The 21,578-nt window shown below is 33.7% G+C and overlaps 1 protein-coding gene across 6 annotated transcripts in view; it reads left to right on the top strand.

The window, feature by feature from the left end:
• The window catches only part of NR2C1 (nuclear receptor subfamily 2 group C member 1), a 33,713-nt gene that overhangs the window by 5,674 nt on the left and 6,461 nt on the right, over positions 1 to 21,578 (top strand). The window contains exons 2-14 of one of the 6 annotated variants that reach the window (XM_070947285.1): positions 5,386 to 5,441; positions 7,569 to 7,644; positions 7,824 to 7,931; positions 8,950 to 9,177; positions 9,731 to 9,812; positions 10,339 to 10,518; positions 12,169 to 12,316; positions 12,404 to 12,494; positions 14,208 to 14,392; positions 16,952 to 17,117; positions 18,679 to 18,800; positions 19,968 to 20,107; positions 21,288 to 21,410. In XM_070947285.1, coding sequence (XP_070803386.1) covers positions 7,591 to 7,644; positions 7,824 to 7,931; positions 8,950 to 9,177; positions 9,731 to 9,812; positions 10,339 to 10,518; positions 12,169 to 12,316; positions 12,404 to 12,494; positions 14,208 to 14,392; positions 16,952 to 17,117; positions 18,679 to 18,800; positions 19,968 to 20,107; positions 21,288 to 21,410 — 1,627 coding nt within the window. In that variant the 5' untranslated portion in view covers positions 5,386 to 5,441; positions 7,569 to 7,590. Of the gene's footprint in view, positions 1 to 5,385; positions 5,442 to 7,549; positions 7,645 to 7,823; positions 7,932 to 8,949; positions 9,178 to 9,730; positions 9,813 to 10,338; positions 10,519 to 12,168; positions 12,317 to 12,403; positions 12,495 to 14,207; positions 14,393 to 16,951; positions 17,118 to 18,678; positions 18,801 to 19,967; positions 20,108 to 21,272; positions 21,411 to 21,578 lie in introns of all 6 variants that reach the window. The other 5 variants (XM_070947282.1, XM_070947283.1, XM_070947286.1 and 2 more) reach the window with 5 other exon arrangements.

Below are 21,578 nucleotides of genomic sequence, written 5' to 3'. Positions count from 1 at the left end.
TTAGTTACCTATACTATTGTAATGTATTATTACTGTATGGATACATTAGTTTTTGGACAATGAAAACTATTAAAGGAGGAAAATCAACTTGTTTGAACTGTGGAATTGGAGAAGGCTCCTGCATGTTCCTTGGACAGCAAAGGTGACAAGAGTGTATAAAACCAGGCGTTTCACTGGAAGGCAAAATCATAAAATTTTTCCTTACTTACTTTGGCCATGTCATGTGATTAAACTAATTGGAAATGGCAGATATGCTCAAAATAGTGATTTAAAAATGAGGCTGCCAGAAAACATGTTGACTAGACGCCATCAAAGCCAACCCCAACCAGAGCATAAAACAACTGAAAGAAGCCATATAAGGTAGGAAAATATATATAGAGAGGTGGTCCATTCAATCACTGAGAATCTGACACGATTGAACAGATAGTATCACCATCATCTTAGTTGTAATATTTATTTCCAGTATTTATATTCTCCCGCAATCCTAATAGATTCTGGGCATATAGTGTCACAATAAAGCATATAATACAAAAATCCAAGCATAACAGAAAACAAATAAGGTACTGAAAAACACTAAGGTCTAAAAGCATGCTCAAGAATATGGTTTTGGTGGAGGTCTGGTTTTCTCCTTGGTAGTTCCTTGATTAATATATTTGTTAGCCTGCTTCATGGTTAGCCTGCTTTCTCTTCTTTGGAATGTTTATACTTCTGTTTTTTTTTCCAAATAATGTTATTGAATAGTATAAGTAGAAGAAAAAGTATACAAACTATAAAATATAAAAAAGAAAAATATGAAGAAAAACTACCTTATTTATACTTGCATATCAAATTTGTATGGCTATCCATCTTATAGGTTCATTTCATAGGTTCATCACTTTTGATTCCAACTTCCATCTTCATCCCAACAAATGCAAACAAGTTAAGTAATTTATCACCTTTCTTAAGATACAGAGTGTATTCTCTTCACCTCTTCTCTCTTAACTTATCAGCAAAAGTCCAATGAAGGATGCCACATATAACTAATTATCTTTCTTAACCTTTCATAACCTTGATTGAATAAGCCAACCTTAAATTCCTTCTCTATAATTTTAACATTCTGAACTCCTTGCAATGCAGTCCCAAAGCTTAATTTCTTGTCATCTTTTTTTGTCCTTCCATTTCAAATTCATTTCATTTCATTTCATTTCACTTCATTAAATTTGTATACCGCCCTACTCCCGAAGGACTCAGGGCGGTGAACAGCCATAAAATAAAACATATAAATACAAAATTTAAAATGGAGATAAAACAAATTAAATAAATTTGGCTGAACCATTTTAAAACCCCAATAATTTAAAACCAAATTTAAAATTCCCATTTAAAAAGAGGAAAAGTTTAGGTCAGGCCAGCTTGATGGAATAGGAACGTCTTAAGCGCGCGACGGAAGGTACGCAGATCCGGAATCCTCCGTATCTCGGGGGGGAGCTCGTTCCAGATAGTAGGTGCCCCCACAGAGAAGGCTCTCCCCCTGTGGGCCACCAGTCGACATTGTTTGGCCAACGGCACCCGGAGGAGCCCCTCTCTATGGGAGCGTACTGGTCGGTGGGAGGCTATTGGTGGTAGCAGGCAGTCCCGCAAATAGCCAGGTCCTAAGCCATGGAGCGCTCTGAAGGTGATAACCAAAACCTTGAAGTGCACTCGGAAGACCACCGGGAGCCAGTGCAGCTCACGCAGGAGAGGCGTTACATGGGAGCGCCACATCGCTCCCATCACCACCCGCGCGGCCGCACTCTGCGCCAGTTGGAGCCTCCGAGTGCTCCTCAAGGGGAGCCCCATGTAGAGAGCGTTACAATAGTCCAGACGGGAGGTGACGAGGGCATGAGTGACCGTGCGTAACGAGTCCCGATCCAGAAAGGGACGCAACTGGCGGATCAGGCGAACCTGATGAAAAATCCTCTCGGTCACGGCCGTCAAGTGCTCTTCTAAAGACAGGCGTGAATCCAGGAGGACACCTAAGTTGCGAGCCCCTTCCGTGGGGGCCAATGCTTCGCCCCCAATAGTTAGCGATGGCACCAGCTGACTATATCGGGACGTCGGAAACCACAGCCACTCGGTCTTGGATGGGTTGAGCCTGAGCCTTCATTTTATGACCTTTCTTGTCACAGTTGTTAAGTGAATCACTACAGTTATTAAGTTAGTAACACATTTGTTAAGTGAATCTGAGTAGTTCCCCATTGACTTTGCTTGTTAGAAGATTGCAAAAGGTGATTGCATGACACCAGGACCTTGCAACTCATAAATATGAACCAGTTGCCAAGCATCTGAATTTTGATTACATGACCAGAGGATACTGCAGTGGTTTTAAGTGTGAAAAGCGGTCATAAGTCACCTTTTTCAGTGCCATTATAATTTCGAACGTTCACTAAATATATTGTAAGTTGACAACTACATGCATATGCAGAGACATAACATTCTCAAGAACAATATTGTCAAGATAATTTTCTGAGTTGTAAAATATGGCTTTGAAAACATTCAAAAAGGTGAATAAAGAAAAATGGATGCCTTTGAATTGTGATGCTCAAGAAATTCATTGAGAACTTTATAGGGTGTAAGAATAAAACAGTTAATACTACATGGAGAAAAATAGACAGAAAATGCTAATAAAAAACTAAAGCTTAAATATTTTGGACATATAGTGTGATGGTAAGAATTATCCAAGAAGATCATCTTGCTTGGAAGAATCAAAGGCAATTGAAGACCAACAGATAATATGGTAGCTAAAAGTATCACAATGACTTAGCATGAATCTGTAAGATTTCCAAGAAGCAAGAGTCCAACAAAATAATGTCTATTCAGTCACAAAAAATCAAGATTAGCTATGGAATAACATGTCTCAACAGTTTTAACCTCAGAAATTGTGAACACCCTTTTCAGCTACACAACTTATGATTGTTTTAAATATTCCATGGATAGAAAACTGTTTTTATGAAGTTTAATTTTTTAATCCACTCATAGTAAACCAGAACTCTCTGTAAACAGGTACAGTGAATGTTAATATTGTAGAAATACTTAAGGAATTGAGAATATACAGTACCTAAAGAGCCAATTTGGTGTAGTGGTTTTAAGGCATCAGGCTAGAAACTGGGAGATCATTAGTTCTGGTCCTGTCTTAGTCATGAAGCTAGTTTGGATGATCTTAGGCCAGTCACTCTCAGCCCTAAGGCAATGACAAAGCACTTCCAAAAATCCTCGCCAAGAACACTGCAAGGATTTCTCCAGGCAGTCATCAAGAGCCAACAAATTGACAAAGTCAAAAAAGTGGCATTAACAAAGAATTGGTTATAGAATGTAGTTTCTAATACATCTAGCTTTTTCTCAAGGTTGGAAAGTAATGGGTAGAAGTATGCATTCTTAGGAATAAGACATTTATTGATATAATTTAAACAAATTTTGGTTTGCAGTATACATAATAGCACCATATAGTGGGCATATGCTCTTAATGTGCTATTTATTATATTAAGAAAAAAATCTTAATTGCCATAAAAAGCACCTCATAGTGTGTGTATATATGTTAGGATTAGGCAGTGATAAAGTTTCAAATGAGCAAAGTAGTTTAGAGAACAATGTATGTAGGCACTAGTGGTAATAGCTTTATTATTATCAGTAATTACAAATAAAAACACTTATGTTAAAAGAAAAAGGTAAATTCAGGTAAAATGGTAGACCATTATAAAATAAATAAGAGTTGAAAAAATGTATAAAACTAACTATAAAATATTCAGAGCTAATTTACTAAATTACTAAAATGATTAAATTATCCATCACAAAAAACTTCAAATATTTAATTTTAAGTTAATTGTAATTAGAATGTTTAACTTCTTAAGTGATAACTCTATTAACATAAATGAAGTAATACACATTTGTTAGCTAACTTTGATTGTTGTATAACATTATAAAATATGTGATGAATTTTAAAATACCTTGATCAGAAGATTATAAGATTATATAGGGAAAACTAAACTGGCCACTTTCCTGAGGTCATATCCAAAGTGTCTGCAGTAAGGGCCACAATAAGATTAGCATCTGTATATTGCCTGTCTCTTGTTAAAAGAAGTCTAATCGAGTCTTTAAGGCCAATTTGAATAAAAGGGGTAACATAGACATACTATTCATTCCATTTCTTCTGTGTGCATGGATGTTATTGTATTGGTATGCCATTTTGTACCCTTCTGGAAAAGGCAAAGAGGAAACATTGAGTCTAGCTAATGTACAGACTCATCTGCCACTAGGCACAAAATTCCGGTAAGGTATTTGATCTCTGACCATGGCCTTCTTAGCATGGCTAAGTTTCAGATTTTTGAAGTAAAGCTTAGGTCTTTTTGTAAATCTAGGTCAAGGAACTTACATTTATATTTCCAATAGAATTTTATCATAGCCAATTAAGAGCCAAGAATTCTTTATTATCCATTGTAGGTGCGTGGTGTTTCTTTTTTGATAGTTTGCGTAATATAGAGGAGTTTAGTTTATTTAGTTTAGTTTATTTGATTTGTATAACGCCCTACTCCCGAAGGACTCAGGGCGGTGAACAGCCAAGCAATAAAATATATAAATACACAAAATTTAAAAACCAGATAAAATCAAATTAAATCATTTTGGCCCAGACAGATTAAAACACCCCAATAATTTAAAAACAGATTAAAATTTACATATTAAAAGAGGGAGGAGATTAGGCCAAGCCCGCTTGATGGAGTTGAATGAAGTTGGGACAAATGTATATCCCTGTTTCATCACCTGCTGAGCGGAAATTGTTGGAGAGAGGACAGATGGGCTGAATAGCTGCATGGGATTAGTATGATGTTATTCTTCATAATTAGCATGGGAAAATGCTAATCAGTGGATGAGACTTGGTTTCTCCCATATCCTGCTTCTTGGGATCCAATTAATGCTGTCTAATGAGTTTGCCATGTAGTATACTTTTCAGTCAGAGGACTAGATGATAGTCTAGCATTGAACAACCCTTGCTTTTCCTCTGTATAGGCACTCATCTTGTACTATAAGCAATTCTTTTCTGATTTACACAACTACTGTTACACAAATTTGATGAAAATGCATCTATTTTAAGGAGGTGTTGAGAGGTATGATGTGTATGCATTCCAAATCACCTTTCCCTTTAGATTCCAGATCTCGATACAGTCCATGAATGTGTGCATGTATATATTAAATAGTCATAATCAATTAATATTAAAAAGTCATTGACAATCTTCACTTCAGATAATTAAATTTTAATAAAATATATATGCTTGGTATTTGGCTAATTCTTGCATTGATTGAAAATCCTTCTATAAATCCATTTTTGGATTTTATAATGCTTTATAATGAATTATATTTCTTTCTATAAACTCACAGGAGTCTCCAAATAATGATTATGCATACAGGAACTGAAGTATAACATTATACCTATGGTAAGAAGAATTCTTGATTTCTGTTTGTTTATATTTCATCATTCAATTCAAATTCAACTCAAATTAGCAAAAGAAAAATTTGAAAAAGAATACAAACAAGAAAAATTAAACACCTGATATCAGTGTATTCATAAATAACATTTAGGTATTTAAGTATGTAAAGCCTGCCTTCCAGTGTGGATTAGTCATTTAGAATGGATATAATTTTAACAAATCTAATACAAAAATTAGAATTATATTGAAGAAAAATGAAAAGAAATAATTAGTTTTTTAAAAAAAGAATTATATACAGGTAGTCCTCAATGTACAACCGGTTGTTTAACCATTCAGAGTTATAATGGCCTTGGAAAAGGTACTTTATGGTCTGTTAAGTAATTACAACTCTTATAAAACATCCCCCTCATGGTCAGAATGCTTTTTGGGCACTTGGCAACCTGTTTGCACGTACAACCACTTGCCAAATGCCTTGAAATTATGTGATCGCCATTTGTAATCTTCTCTACCAGCTTCTCCAGAAAGCCAATGGGGAGGCCGACAGGGAAGGTTGCATGCTGCAGCTGCCTACCAAGAAGATTTCTTCTTATTTCTGGGACTGGTCGAAAGAGCTGCCTGCCAAGGGGAGCTGAATTCCTTCACTGGACTCCAGAAATGGATCCTGGATGCTAGAACTCCAAGTTCCGTTCCTGCAGCCTGGGAAAGGCGTTTTTGCACAGAAGGAAGCTGAATTTCACCAGGTTGCAAAAAAGGAGCTCAGCTCTCAAAGTTCTATTCCACGCATGGAGGGAAGCCGAAATCGTTTGGCAGGCTGCTCTTTCACTCTGTCCACTTAACCACCCTGGAGATCACTTAATGTCCTCAACCAGGAGTGCCAGTATTACGGTTGTTGAGCAAATCATTCATATGGGCATCTTGCTTAACAACCACTTCATTCAGCAACCAAGATTTAGATCCCAATTGTAGTCATAAGTCAAAAACTGTGTAGTAAAATCAAGCATGTATTTCAGATAAAATTTATATTGCCTCTGTAGTGAATGCCAGAATAAGATCTGTGAAAACCACCAGTCTAGCCTTTTATGGCTTCAGTTTAGATGGGGAAAAAACTATTTTCCTGTTTACCTGGATTTATTATTATGATTGCTATTTAGATACTTTCTTATACAAATATTTGCTCCCAAAAACATTATCCTAGAACTGTAATGGTGAACCTATGGCACATGTGCCACAGATAGCATGCAGTGCTCTCTCTGTGGGCATGTGAGCCGTCGCCCCAGTTCAGTTCCACCTCACATGTGCGCATGCCTCCTCGCCAGCTGGTTGTCAGTTCTCTGCCGCGCATGCGCGGTATACATGCAGGGGGGCTATGCGCACGTGCAGGGAGGGGCGCACACATTGCATTTTGGGGGTTCGGGCATGCGCTTTGGCCATTCGGTCCGGAAAAGGTTAGCCATCACTGTCCTAGAAGGTATGTTCTTTGGGGGAAAATTTATAGAAATTATGGTGACTTTGAAATTAATACTTAATTCTTAAGGAAATATACACTTCTATAATTGATAGATATTTGTTCAAAATGAAATTTTAAAAGATGCCTTAAATAAAACTTAGTAATTATGTATGCAGTCAAGTCCATTTTGTAAAATATAGCCATATAACATGATCTTTTCCTTATCTATTGTGTTAATACAGTATGTTGGATGAATAAGCAACTACGAATGTAGAACAATAGAAGTAATTGCTTGCAGTTACACCTTGTTTAGCAATTGTTTGCAATTATGAAGGTGATGAAAAATAATTTATGTCCAATTCTTGCATTTAAGACTTTCAGCAAAGGAAAACTGAAATAAGATTATAAAGGCTGTCATGATTTCACTTAGCGACTGTTTCACTTTATGATTAAATTGCTGGTACCAGTTGTGGTTGCCAGAAGAAGATTATTTGTTCTTTTTTTGCATAAGCAGGAAATGCTAATGTCATGAGCCTATATGGAATAGACCTTGAAAGGGGTACTCATTTTTCTCTGTAAAAAAGAGGGAAATTAAAGAAAGTAGCATGAGGTCAACTACTTCCCTTACCCAAATTGTTCATTATTTGTATTGTAATTTTTTTTAAAGGAAAATGTCTCTTTAACAGGGAATACTGATGATTCAGAATCATGGCAACTATTGAGGAATTGGCCCATCAAATTATGGAACAACAAATGGGGGAGGTATTTACATTTTTAAAAAAGTTTTATAATAATAAGGAATATATAGAAATTTTCTAGTAGGTCATTATCCAACACTAGAATTTTATAGACATCTTGAGTACAAAGCAAATAACTTTATCCTGTGCTAGAGGAGTTTACTTCCAATAAAGAATGCAGCTTTCACCTTTTTTTTTTGATAGATAACACACTCTCAAGGATCTGTTACACAGACATTAATGGACGGAACAGCACAAAGAATTCAGATTGTTCCTGCTGATGCAGGACTTTCCTTACCACAGCGGATACAGGTAAAAATCTGTTTCTTTTTTTACTTAATTAAATAATTGAAAAATATTTTGGTATCTAAACATCAGGTGTACAATAACATGATTTTTGAAGCCCTAGAAAAATATGCAGAAAAAAATAATAAAAGTGGAACTATCTAGAATACAACATAACATGCATTATGCTTTAAAATATCTTTTTAAAGAACTATTCTGTAAAATGACAGTATTAGAAAGAGGGTGAATTACAAACCATTGCTCTGTTCTTCAGATTTGTGTGTCTTAATTCTTCAAGCCAAGGAACAAGTCAGAAGAAATCAGCCAATATATTGATTTCTTTCGTTTCCAGATAAAAGTGTTTTCCAGAAAAAAAACAAGCAACTGTGAAAGCTCCCATGTGTTCTTATGGAGAAAATATCATCTTCTGAATTCTGAAATAGATGATAGATTTGAAGGAAGGGATGTACTTTATACTATTTACATACAGTAGTATAAAAGGAATGATCTCTTATTAATGCATTAGATTAGCCTTCCCATCTAATGTTGTTCAGATGTGTTTGATAATAATTTTTATCCAACATATTGACTGAGAAATATGGATGGTTGTCTAGTATTCTACCTATTGTACATTTTCAGGAATAAATTCTTACCTTGAAAAGAATTGAATCTATTCCAAAATGTGCACATATTTTTTAGGGTTTTGATTTCTTTTCTTTTTTTTAATAAAAGTTATAAAATTCTTTTCAGGCCAGCAAGCATAGATTTTTTAAAATTATTGGTAAATTGAGAACTAAACTATAAAATGTATTCCATTGAGTAATTTTCCACAGACGAGGATTCTGAGAGTTGTCTGGGCACAATGTTTAAGGTTGAAATATTGTTGTCCTTAATGTTAATTCATGGAATACTCTACATGCTCATCAAAAGCAGATTCATTTTGTCAGTCAAACTTGATAATATCACAGCTATCTTAGATCACATCTTTTAAAAACTTTTATTAATAATAAACCACAATAATAAGTCGAAGTAAATATGTCACCAGATTGTTACAGATCAACAGACAGGGCAGAAAATTCAGATTGTGACAGCACTCGATCAGACTGCAACAAGCAAGCAGTTCATTTTAACAAATCATGATGGTTCTACCCCAAGTAAAGTGATCCTTGCAAGACAAGATGCTACACCAGGAAAGGTTTTTCTGACAACTCCCGATGCTGCAGGAGGCCAACTGTTTTTTACATCCCCAGATATATCAGCACAGCACATTCAGGTATGGTATCCTATTTTATGATGGTTTATTCATACAACTTTTAAAAATGAAAGCCTTGTTCCCAGTAGTTATACTAAACATTTTCATGCTATCAACATATAGCAACTTTCTTTGATATAAATTAGATAATGAACAATGTAGTCCTATGAATAGTTTTATTGTTTACGATACTCATGAAATTAGGAAAATTATAATAAAACTATATTTATAACCATTCTAGATATCCTGCATCTTAAATTAAATCTTAATTTTCTAAAGTAAATACAATTTAATTTTGAATAGATTCAGTCTGAAATTGAACAGTAAAATAGAAAAATCAAATTAAAGAATGATTCATAAACCTTTAATCATAATTATTTTTATTCTTTCCTGTTCAGTTTTTACCAAGTGCAGGATTATAGTAAAACAATAATAGTTTCTGAAATATTATCAAATACATACTCCTTTGAAATATGCTTACCCTCCTTCATTTTTGGGAATTTGTCTATAAATATGACTTTAAAAAAAGAAGTTAGTGAAAACAAGATGTATTACTTTGTAATTTTTTTTCCAGATTTTGACAGACAATTCTTCAACAGAGCAAAGCTTAAATAAAGTATTTGATCTCTGTGTTGTTTGTGGAGACAAGGCTTCAGGTAAATCACTATGTACTTTGCAGAATGAATTAGAAGACTTTTTAACCTATGTTCATCTTATGAAATATGTAATTTAATTTTCCTTTTCTTTTATGACTAATACACTTAAACATTGCATAAATATGATTGCATCGAAGCTATGAGCTATTAAAAACAATTTGTTACATCAGAAAGGAAAAATGAAATTGTTGAAAGCATGAAATAATTCTGCTTAAAATGAGACATTTTAAATAGCACTTATATGTGATAAGTAGGAGAGTTCTTTGATCATGTCAATTTCTATTTCCATGAAGTTGATAGGAGTATCTCTGATGAGCATATGATAGAAATATAGAAATGTTTATATTCCATAAGCCTGCATTCTTTTCTCAATGGCAACAGTTAGCTCATTTTAAGCATAAAACATTTTGTATTTTGAGAACATTTTGAGCATTCAGCAGTTCTGAGAACAGTACATTTGTTAGTGTGTATTTGATAAACAAAAGCAAACTTAGAGTAAAATTAATACATTTTGTTATGAAATCAGGACGCCATTATGGAGCAGTGACCTGTGAAGGTTGCAAAGGATTCTTTAAAAGAAGTATACGGAAGAATTTAGTGTATTCATGTCGGGGAACAAGAGACTGTGTGATTAACAAGCATCATAGAAACAGATGTCAGTACTGTAGGTTGCAGAGATGTATTGCATTTGGAATGAAACAAGACTGTAAGTTCGAAAGAAATAAAATCATGTAATGCTGTATTGTTTTTTGCACCATTCTTGCATGATACATTTATCTTGGTAAATAATAAATTAAAAGTTTAGAAAGAAAATGCCACGCTCTGAAAATTAAATTATTTTTGGAATGATCTTTTTTCTTAGGATTCTTATACAGGTAGTTCTCGATTTACAATCACAATTGAGCACAAAATTTATGTTGCTAAATGAGACATTTATTAAGTGAATGTTTCCCCATTTTACAACCTTTCTTGCCACAGTTGTTAAATAAATCACTGCAGTTGTTAAATTAGTAACTTGGTTGTTAAATGACTCTGGCTTCCCCATTGACTTTGCTTGTCAGAAGGTCACAAAAACATGATTCTGGGACTGGGATTCTGGGATTGCAACTGTTATTAATAAGTTGCCAAATGTCTGAATTTTGACCACATGACTATAAGGATGCTGCAATGATCGTAAGTGTGAAAAATGGTCATAAGTCACTTTTTTCAGTGACATAATTTTGAACAGTCACTAAATGAGCTGTTATAAATCAAGGACTACCTGTATGTTAGAATTCTTATATGTGTGCATATATAATGCTGATAAAGAGGCTTGCATATATCTTAAAGATGCAAGATATTTTAGATTTTGCGAGTCCATTCTTTTCCGCCGTTATAAAACAGAGAACTGTACATATTGACATCTATGGAAAACAACTCATTTGTTTACTTGGGTTGAAAGAGACCTTTCTTTGATGCTTAAATCAGTGGCATCAGTTTTTTTCAGACCAATTGCTTTCAAATTCTGTTTGAACGAACCACAAGATTCTTAGGACCTTTCTAGAGATTCTCAATAATATAAGTAGTTATTTCCTTGAAAGTTTATCAAATATATTGTAATTGCTTTAAAACATGCAACCAAATGGGAGGATTGAGCTTGCTATGCAAACGGACACAATTATACAATAAATAAACCTGTTATTAGTCTTTGCTAAGCCTTTTGGGCTCACTATTTTTCCAGAGATAACAAATACAAACTTGAGATAAAATAGTTGAATGAATATCTTAAAACATTACAGAGACAATATAAGATTGGAAATTACTGCTGTAATTTCCTGTTAATTACTGTTAGCAGTAATTACTGTTGTTACAAACTAATATTTTCTTATGAAAATATATGGTTACATAAATTGGTAATACTCTACAATTTCAGTTTTGCAAAACTATGCATTAATAGGAATACAACACTGGAAACGTTTCAGTAATAAAAATTTATTAGAAAACTGCTATAAAGTTATGATCTTCTTATTCCTAACCTCCTGTTTCCCCTGCATGAATTCTGATCTTATAATCGTATTAACTTCGACAAGCTTTATACATTTATATAAATTGATGCTAATGCTATTTCTATTAGAATTTACATATGAAAGAAATGATGGTATGTTATTCTGTATACCAAACTTCAAAGCATAAGATAATCATCAATAATATCTGAGGTTGTTTCAAAAGAAATTATTTAGATTTAATACAAGAAGCAATTACATTTAAAACTATCAAGTTGACCAAGTAACTAAAAATTCAAAACTGGTTTCTAAAAGCTAAAGCCAAATGTGGTTGAATATTGAATTGATTTTGATAATTCCACCATTCTTTGTAGCTGTACAGTGTGAAAGAAAACCTGTTGAAGCATCACGAGAAAAATCTTCAAATTGTGCAGCTTCTACAGAAAAGATTTATATTCGAAAAGATTTGCGAAGCCCACTTACAGCAACTCCCACTTTTGTAACAGATAGCGAAACAGCAAGGTACGCAAATATTAATTTAGTTTCAATCTCTTTGACATTGAGGCCTTTTTAAAACCATGAAGCAATATTTGTGTTCTTTCATTTCAGATCAACAGGAATGTTGGAGTCTGGAATGTTTGTTAATATTCATCAGTCTGGATTAAAGAATGAACCTGCAGTACTGATGACTGCAGATAAGGTATTGAATAAAATCAATGATTTTTACAATATTTTTATAATATTAAATAAGTGGCTTCCAAGTTTTATCATGCCATCCATAAGCTAATATAATAGCATTCCACCGTCTTTTAAAGTACAAATTAAAAAAAATCTGCAAATGAAGGTGAAAAAAAAATCTTCTCCCCTTAGCATAACTTTTATCTATATGCAATTAGGGAATTGCCATCTTTTCAGTCTTTGTTCAGCAAAAAGTCATTAGGAATTGCCATAAATATCAAATAGTTAATTTTTCTCTGATCAAAATCATTCCAATGGCAACATAGTTTTTGATCTTTCATCAATCTTTGGCATTCAAGAGGAGTTTTCAATGTTTTATTTTGTAATAATAAAGACGCGTCATCCAGAATTTCTTCTCACAACTATTCTATGTCCAGAACTTTTTTTTATTTGTCTTTTATATTCCCATTTTGGTGATCTCAAATTTGTTGTCTTCTATGCCTTCAAATTCTGTAATGTCAGGTAAAAGTAGTTTCAATTTTTTTCTCATCTTCTACAAATGTATCCATTAAAATCTGAATCTTTTCTGTAGTTAGCAATATCTCAGTCCAGTTGTCAAAAAAAACTTTTTTGCCATTTTAACTCTTTTCTGATTGATCCTTTATTTCCCTGTAATGTCCATTTGCAATCTTCATCAAGTCTCATTCCTATTACAGATTTAGAGTTGTTTTCCATGAGTATATTACTTAATTATATTCTTGTTTTTCAACTCTTACAGAAAAAATAACCAATATTCTAAAATCTTTTTGCTCTCCCAATATGTTTAAAACTTTCTTAAATCCAAATCCTTTCCATTTTTTGCTTTTTGCTAATTGAACAATTATTTTAAATTCTTCAGTCTCTGTTTAAAATTTCTTAAACCCAAAGAAGGTAAAATTCACTAGGTGTCAAACTACTCAGTTTTGAATATTCTAATATCCATAAAGTTAAATTGAACATTTCTGAATGTGATTAGAAAGTGAGTTCATCTGACTGTCTTTTTTAAAGGCTTGTACCTTTTCTGTTAAAATGCACCTTTTGTACATTGTTTTAAAATACTTTCTTTTGGCCTACTCTTCAATGCTTATCTCCTCCTTGTATCATCACCTCAGTGTTTATGCTATAGTTTGATTGAATCTTTACTCACCACAAAAAGATTAAATATGCATCAGAATTCAGTTGAAGACAAAAGTACTTCCTGAATAATCTCTGCTAAAGAAAGTTGTCATAGAGAGGAGGTTTGGATGTGCAGGAATCCCCTTTTTATATTCAAAACCCAAATGACTTCTCTTTTAATACATGACAGAGACTGTGTTTAAATTCCTAGATTGCAACATCATGCTAATCTCTTAAATGGATATCTAATGGCAAGATTTATGGGGATTCTTGTTTCTGCAAGTAAAAGAATTGGTAGTCATTGTTAGTTGTGAACCACCTAATATTTCAGTGGTTATTAACATAAAGATTGTAGCTATTTCTAGCAGCTTAGTATCTACAAAACTCTTTCTGTCAAAAACATTGCTAAGCAATAAGTTTTAGTTAAAATATATAATGACTAGTATCAGTACTTTGATTTTTATGTATTAATCAAGCATCTTATAAAACTAGCAACAAATATTCTGCAATAAAATGTCAGGAATAGTGTCAGGAATAATACCTATCAATAATGACTAAGTTACTTTTTTCCACTCTTTAGGTTGAAACATGTCAAGGAGATTTAAGTACTTTAGCAAATGTTGTAACTTCACTAGCAAATCTAAATAAGTCCAAAGATATATCTCAAAATAGTGATGATCTGTCAATGATAGACAACTTAAGCAATGGAGATGCATCATTATCAGAGCTTCAGCAAGATGAACATGCAAGTGCTGATGTTACAAGGTAAGGAATAATAATATCCGAATATTTTGTCATAATATAGGAAATGCAGTAGAATCTTGAAGAAATATGAAAAAATAATGTTGAATGTTCAACTGTATCTTAATAGGCAACATGGAGCAGCCAGCTAAGTGTTTAACAGAGTTTAACAGAGATACCTAGTTGGAATACATGTACATTGTTTTATTAGTGAGATTTATTTATTTATTTTATTTATTTATTTATTTATTTATTTATTTATTTATTTATTATTTATTTATTTATTTATTTATTTATTTATTAAATTTATTTGCTGCCTATCTGCCCATGGGGCTATTCTAGCCGGTTTACAACAATAAAGGTAATCCTTGACTTATAACAATTTGTTTAGTGACTGTTCAAAGTTAGAACAGCATTGGAAAAAGTAATTTATCATACTTATGACCATTGCAGAATCCCCATGGTCATGTGATCAAATTCAAACAAATGGCAATTGACTCATATTTAGGACGTTTCAGTGTCCTGGGGTCATGTGATCATCTTTTGCAACCTTCTAACAAGGTCAATAGGGAAGCCAGATTCGCTTAACAACTGTGTTACTAACTTAACAACTGCAGTGATTCACTTATAACTGTTAGCAAGAAAGGTGATAAAATGGGGTAAAACTTAGCAACAAAAATGTTAGCTTCAATTGTGGTTGTAAATCAAGACTACCTGTAAAAAGAATGTAAACAAAACAAGTAAAATAGTAAAACAATAACATAAACAATGAAAAAACAATTAAGAATATATCAATATAATAACAAAAAGGGTGAAGAGTAGAGAGCAAGAAGGGTAGGTAGAGTCTGCCATCAAGCATCCACCTCAAGCGTGGAACTCCCCCATTGGGTCCTCAGGCCAACCAGCAAAGGCAAGTTTTCAGACTCATGTGGAAGGACAGGAGAGTAGGTACAGATATTACTCTAGAGCACGGGTATCCAATTTGCAGCGTGACGTTGCTGTCACATGACATATTGCAATGTTTCTCCCCTTCGCAGAGCTCGGGTGGGCATGGCCTGCACATGATGCATCCAACCCATAGGCCGCCAGTTTAACACCCCTGCTCTAGAGGTTAGGATATTCCAAAGGGCAGGCGCTGCTGCAGAGAAGGCACTTCTTCTGGATCCTGATAGTCAGAGTTCTTTGACCAACAGGACCTGTAGTAGGCCCTTTCTGATGGCATGAGTAAGACAGGCAAGGTAAACCTGGACCTATGCCATTAAGGTTCACCATGTAGCTTAGACCTACACCATTAAGAGCTTTAAAGGTCATAACACATTGATCTTCCCTCAGAAGCAGATTGGTAGACAGTCACGTTTGCACAATAGAAGTATATAAGATGAGGTCCCAAAGAATGTTCTCACTGCAGCACTTCGCACCAGCTGAAACTTCTGAATAGATTTTGCCCCATGGATATGCAGTAGTCCAGATGAGAGATGACTGGGGCTTGAGTAACTGAGCGCAGGGAGTCAGAAACCAGGAAAGATTGCAGCTGATGCACAACTGGAGCTGTGCAAAAATTCTCCTGGTCATGCTCACTACCTGATTTTAGAGCAGGAGATATATTCATGAGTATTATGCCCACTTGCTCCTTTATTTTGGCATTCTTATCTTTTTAGAGTGCCTTGAATCATCATTTTGTGGGTTAATTAACAATAGTTTCAATTTACGTCTGGATTAGGAAACTCTACTTAACTAAATTAAAAAAAACCAGAACCTTACATCACAGATTGAAGTTGATTTATGATTCAGATAACTAATTTCCGGGAGGTGTGACCCAGAATTTAAGAGTATATTAAATATATGTTGATACTCAAAATTATGTACCATCTTTCTTTTTAATATTGACTGAGTGTGCTTTGAGACTCTAGGCATGTCAGATACTAAGAATGAATTATATGAATTAACAGGATACTAGTGTCAGCCTTGGAAGCCATATTAGGCCGGAAGCTTCAATGCTGCCACCTCCTCATGTGTGGGAAAGTAGGAGGGGGGATTTAGGCGAGGGGAATTAGTAGACACAATAGCATTCTTCCTATCGATCAAGGTCAGGGCGATCCAGCATCTGGAGTAGGCGTGGTCAGGGGCTGGGTCGATGTGGAACGGACGTTGATTGGAGCATGTGATGGGAGAAGGGGGAGAGAAGAAGATGGTTTTGGGAGAAGGGAGATGGTTTTGGGAGCTTTGAATTACTGAAGGAAAGCCCGGGCTTTTCAGGATTTCCCAGATGTGTCAGTTTACCTATTCAAGTAAAGAGAACTTTGGAAAATGCCTGCTTCCGCGTCTTTACTGGGAGTTGGGGGTTTTCTGGAACGCTGACAACTAGTGTTTGTAGCTCACCACTCAGTGCTTTGTACTTAAATAAATTGCATCTTCAGGTTCTGCCTGGTTGGTCTTCAAGATTCAGGATCTGGAATCTCATTTCTGGTTCCTCCTTTCCTCTTACAATTTAATTTAATTTGTATTCTTTGGATCAATAATTTTTAAAAAATCTTTTTGCCTTTTGTAGTTTATTAATCTTAGTATCCAATGTATTGTCTATAGGGCATTTGATACTCTTGCAAAAGCATTAAACCCAGGAGAAAGTACACCATGTCCAAGTTCTGCAGAAAGTATGGAAGCAAGTGCACATCTAGCTGGAGAAGAAGCAAGCATGAATATTGTTGAAATAGAAGGCCCACTACTAACCGATGCTCATGTAGCTTTCCGGGTACTTAAAATATGCATTTATTTATAACTCTGCTATTTAACTTCTGTAGGGATTATTTTAAAGTTTGAGTTTATATGCATTTAATATTTGAGGAATGTATTTAGATTCAATTTGAGTAGCTGACAGCTCTAGAGAATATATACAATTGCTTAATTGAACAATACAGATGCTTCTCATTTAACAGTCACAAGTGGAACCAGTAGCTTGGTCATTAAGTTGAGCAGTTGCTAAGTAAAACTGTTACTGTGCTTATGATCTTCATCTTTGGTTTGCTTTACAGACCTTCAAAGGTCGTAAATGGGAGAATTTCACAAAGTTACTTTTTATCACTACTGTAACTGTGAATAGTTCTTGTACAAGGCAAACAACAGAGAACATTTAGCAGTAATGAGAACTGATACTTTTGCAGTAAATGAACATAATAGAAAGGTTCAATAGAAATTCTGATAGATATGGATACTGCGCCTTGGTGGCGCAGCAGACTAAAGCACTGTTAAGTAACACCAGCTGCTTGCAATTACTGCAAGTTCAAATCTCACCAGGCTCAAGGTTAACTCAGCCTTCCATCCTTTCGAGGTAGGTAAAATGAGAACCCGGTTTGTGAGGGCAATAAGCTGACTTTGTATAAAAAAAAGAACACCGCTTGGCGAGGGGTGAAAGCCTACTAAGCAGGTATATACAAAAGTATGAAGGCTATTGCTTAACGCATTGTAAGCCACCCTGAGTCTCCGGAGAAGGGCAGCATATAAATCGAACCAATCAATCAATCAATCAATCAATCAATAATAAATACCCACCATGAGAGGTCTGTACACTAATTGTACTAGATATGAAATTAAATAAAACAGTATTAAGTAATTTATATAGGTTGTAGCTATTTTGATTTTTCCAACCAAGTTTAATGATACATTTTAATAATATGCTGCTAAAGAATAAATTATTTCAAAACCAGTGCAACATATTTCTTAATAAACAATGTTCAGGTTTTTGTAGAATGTTCTACTTTGGGGCCTTTTTAACATAAAACATGCCTCCCACTATTATGTGACTTAATTTGGGGTTCTTGTAATATCTCAGCCTAGTGCTTGGGGAGAAAGCCAGGTCTTAACAGCCTTACAGAAGGCCTGGAGGTTGGGGAACCCCCCCCCAAAAAAAATCTCTTGTGCCACCTAGAGATAAGCATGGGTTAGAAGGAAAAAGAAAATTTTTATCTTTGCTAAATTAACAGTGTTATTGAAATGGAAAAGATTACGTGGACATTATTTATTCTGTAAACTGTTTTAAATGTGACATTCTTTATTCTCAGTATAGTTTTATTGAAAGAAATACATTTATATTTAAATATTTACATGAAATTTTTATAATAATTCATTTCTCTGAGATAGATTATTGAGAATATTGGTATTAATTAAAAAGTGTTCCAATTCTGATAGTTGATACTATGCTAGGCTTTGAAACACACAAACACACATACATACACAAACAATTTATTCTTGTTAATATACAAATTATATCATTTCATCAATGAATCAAGTTCATTTTTAAAATTCTTTTCTGACAGCTCACCATGCCTTCACCTATGCCTGAATATTTGAATGTTCATTATATTTGTGAATCAGCTTCCAGATTGCTTTTCTTATCTATGCACTGGGCCCGTTCTATTCCTTCCTTTCAAGCTTTAGGGTAAGTACTGAAAAAGTTGAATTAGATAATCAAGTTTCTAAGCAATATTTTTCTTGGCATATGTCAAAATATTTAGCTTGGATAATTCTAACATAATTGCATTAATATTGTTCTATGGTACATGGATAATTAAAAATTTATAATTTTTAGCTGGCTAAGCCAAACATTTATAGTTGGCCAAACATTTTATGCAAGATTCTAGCTTTTTCTGGGATCAGGACAGCATGCAAGCGTAAGTGTCATTGCTTAAAGTCATTCTAAGCATTTTCCAATAGTTCCAACCTCTCCTTCAACTTTTCCTGACAGAGTGAACTTTTATGGCCAGAATATTCTACATACTTCACTTATTTTACACAACTTTCATTATTACCTCCTATTGATCATGGTTAGCAGACAATGAGAATGTGCTTGCTGTGACCAAATAACATCCCTGAAGCTCACTTGTAATTTTTGCTCTTATGCCTTACACATGAGAAACAAAGGCATAGTGTCATAATTTGTTTATCTGCCCTTTATTTTAGAAATAAAAAGAGCAGGATTTTTTTCCAATTAAGCTTTCTTTTACAACACAGATTTATATTACTTATTACTTGAGACTCATATTAAATAAAAAATATCAAAAATTTAACTTTTTCCAATCTGATATTTTCTAAATGCAATTCCCAAAAGGCTAAGCAAGAGGATAGATTATTTTCATTATACTAAAACACTTTATAAAACATCGGCTTTTCTCAGCATTTCAGTTTCATTTTCTGTCATGTCAGATACCTCCAACTGAACTGGTACGATACAGATGAGTAGCATCTTAAATATAGATTTTCATGGAGAAGAATTTTATCATATGACTCATTGGGTGGATTTAAATGCATTAATACTGAACTATAAAGTTGATTTGGTTTGATTATATGAATCCAACCATTGTAGTTTATAAAGTGTTGTTTATGACATTGTGTGATGTGTGTAAACCAACTAATAACCAAACTACCCTTATCTCTTTTCTGCTCCCTGATTCCTGCACTAATTTATTAATGAGACACATTTTATTAAAATTATGCCTCAAACTTTTCCTTGTACAATAAGAAAGACTGCATAACAGAATTATGCACATGTTGAATTGAAGCATATATTTTCATTAAATAATTCTGGTTTTTGTTTGTTTTTAAATAGGCAGGATAATAGCATATCGTTAGTAAAAGCCTGCTGGAATGAACTTTTTACACTTGGTTTGGCACAGTGTTCACAAGTAATGAATGTAGCAACAATCTTAACTGCATTTGTTAATCATCTTCACAATAGTTTACAGCAAGGTAAATATATTCTTACCAGAATCATACATAGATATGGGTGATTTCAGTAATTTGTGTTATTTGTTTTGCTATTGACATTTTATTATTATTATTATTTTATTAATTTTCCAATAAACACAAAACCAAAGACGTACATACAAAAATACAAGCAAAAACACCCAAAAAAAGAAAAGGAAAGGGAAAAAAGGAGAGAAGGAAAGGAAAAAGAGAGAAAAGAAAAGAAAAAGGAAAAAAAAGGAATGCTATTAAAATTTTAAGGACTATTTGCATCTAATTGTATTCCTTATATTTGTTTTTGCCAAATATTTCCTTCTTTTTCTTTCTTCCATTTTAATCTGTTCAATTTTCAAACTTCATCTTTAATAGCAGTCAGTCAAGTTTTATGTACCCTGTGGTAATATAAATAATGCTGAATTGATAAGTGCATTCATACCAAAAAAAGGAGGCTGCTTTCACTCTTTTTCAGTAAAATAGAAATGGCACTATTTCATTATAAAAATAAGAGGAAATAGCAAATAGTCACCATTACCTGACTAATAAAAAGACAGTAAATCACTAATCTCTTAGTTGGTCTTGACAGCCATCTTTTAAAGGTTATTTTTTACTATTTTCTTCTGGACAGGCTGGTATTTTTTTTTTTTTTGCCAAATATAATGGTAGAAAAAACATAATATAAGGACATGTCATTATTTAGAGATACTTGAATTCATGCAAAAAGGAGATGAATAAAAGATGCCAATTGAAAGGAAAAGAGTAAATATGGAAACAATTATAATTCTCCTGTTATTTTTTTATATCACTCTCCTATCACACTCTCCTTGTCTATGATTTCATACATTCATTCATTATTTCTGTTAATCTGTTATTTGTTTGTTTGTTTATTCCATTTCTATAGCTGCCCATCTCAAACCAATTGATATTAGTATATCAAAATTAGCTGAGACTTTGGTTAATTCTAACAGAATATATATGTGTGTTTGTGTGTGTATGTGTGTGTATGTATTATTTCTGTAGATAGAATAATAAACATTGCTACATAGATTGTGAAAAGTGTAATTAACTATTTTCTGACAGAGTATAACAGTGGTTATCTGGATTTAAATTTCCATTTAAAATAATTTAAAATTCTAAATAAGAATCTTTGTATTGCTGTGTATTAATGTAGATAAGTTGTCAACAGATAGAGGAAAACTAGTGATGGAGCATATCTTCAAACTTCAGGAGTTCTGCAACAGCATGGTGAAGCTTTGTCTTGATGGTTATGAATATGCTTATTTGAAAGCAATTGTCCTCTTCAGTCCAGGTATGTAAACAGATGAATTTAAAGCATTTGTCCTTCTTCTGTCTGTGTGAAAATATGGCCTATAGAAAAGCTGCCTTCTCATAAATAAATTCTTATGCATGGCTGCTTTAACTAAATTTATCTAAGCATCCAGCTTTCTTATGTTCAAAAATTATCTTTGTTAAAGCA

The sequence above is a fragment of the Pituophis catenifer genome, unplaced genomic scaffold (assembly GCF_029215685.1).
Source record: "Pituophis catenifer annectens isolate HBS135680 unplaced genomic scaffold, rPitCat1.0.hap2 SCAF_7, whole genome shotgun sequence".
Taxonomy (NCBI): Eukaryota; Metazoa; Chordata; class Lepidosauria; order Squamata; family Colubridae; genus Pituophis; species Pituophis catenifer.
Note: the sequence above shows the minus strand (reverse complement) of the source record. Positions and strands in the feature narration are given on the sequence as shown.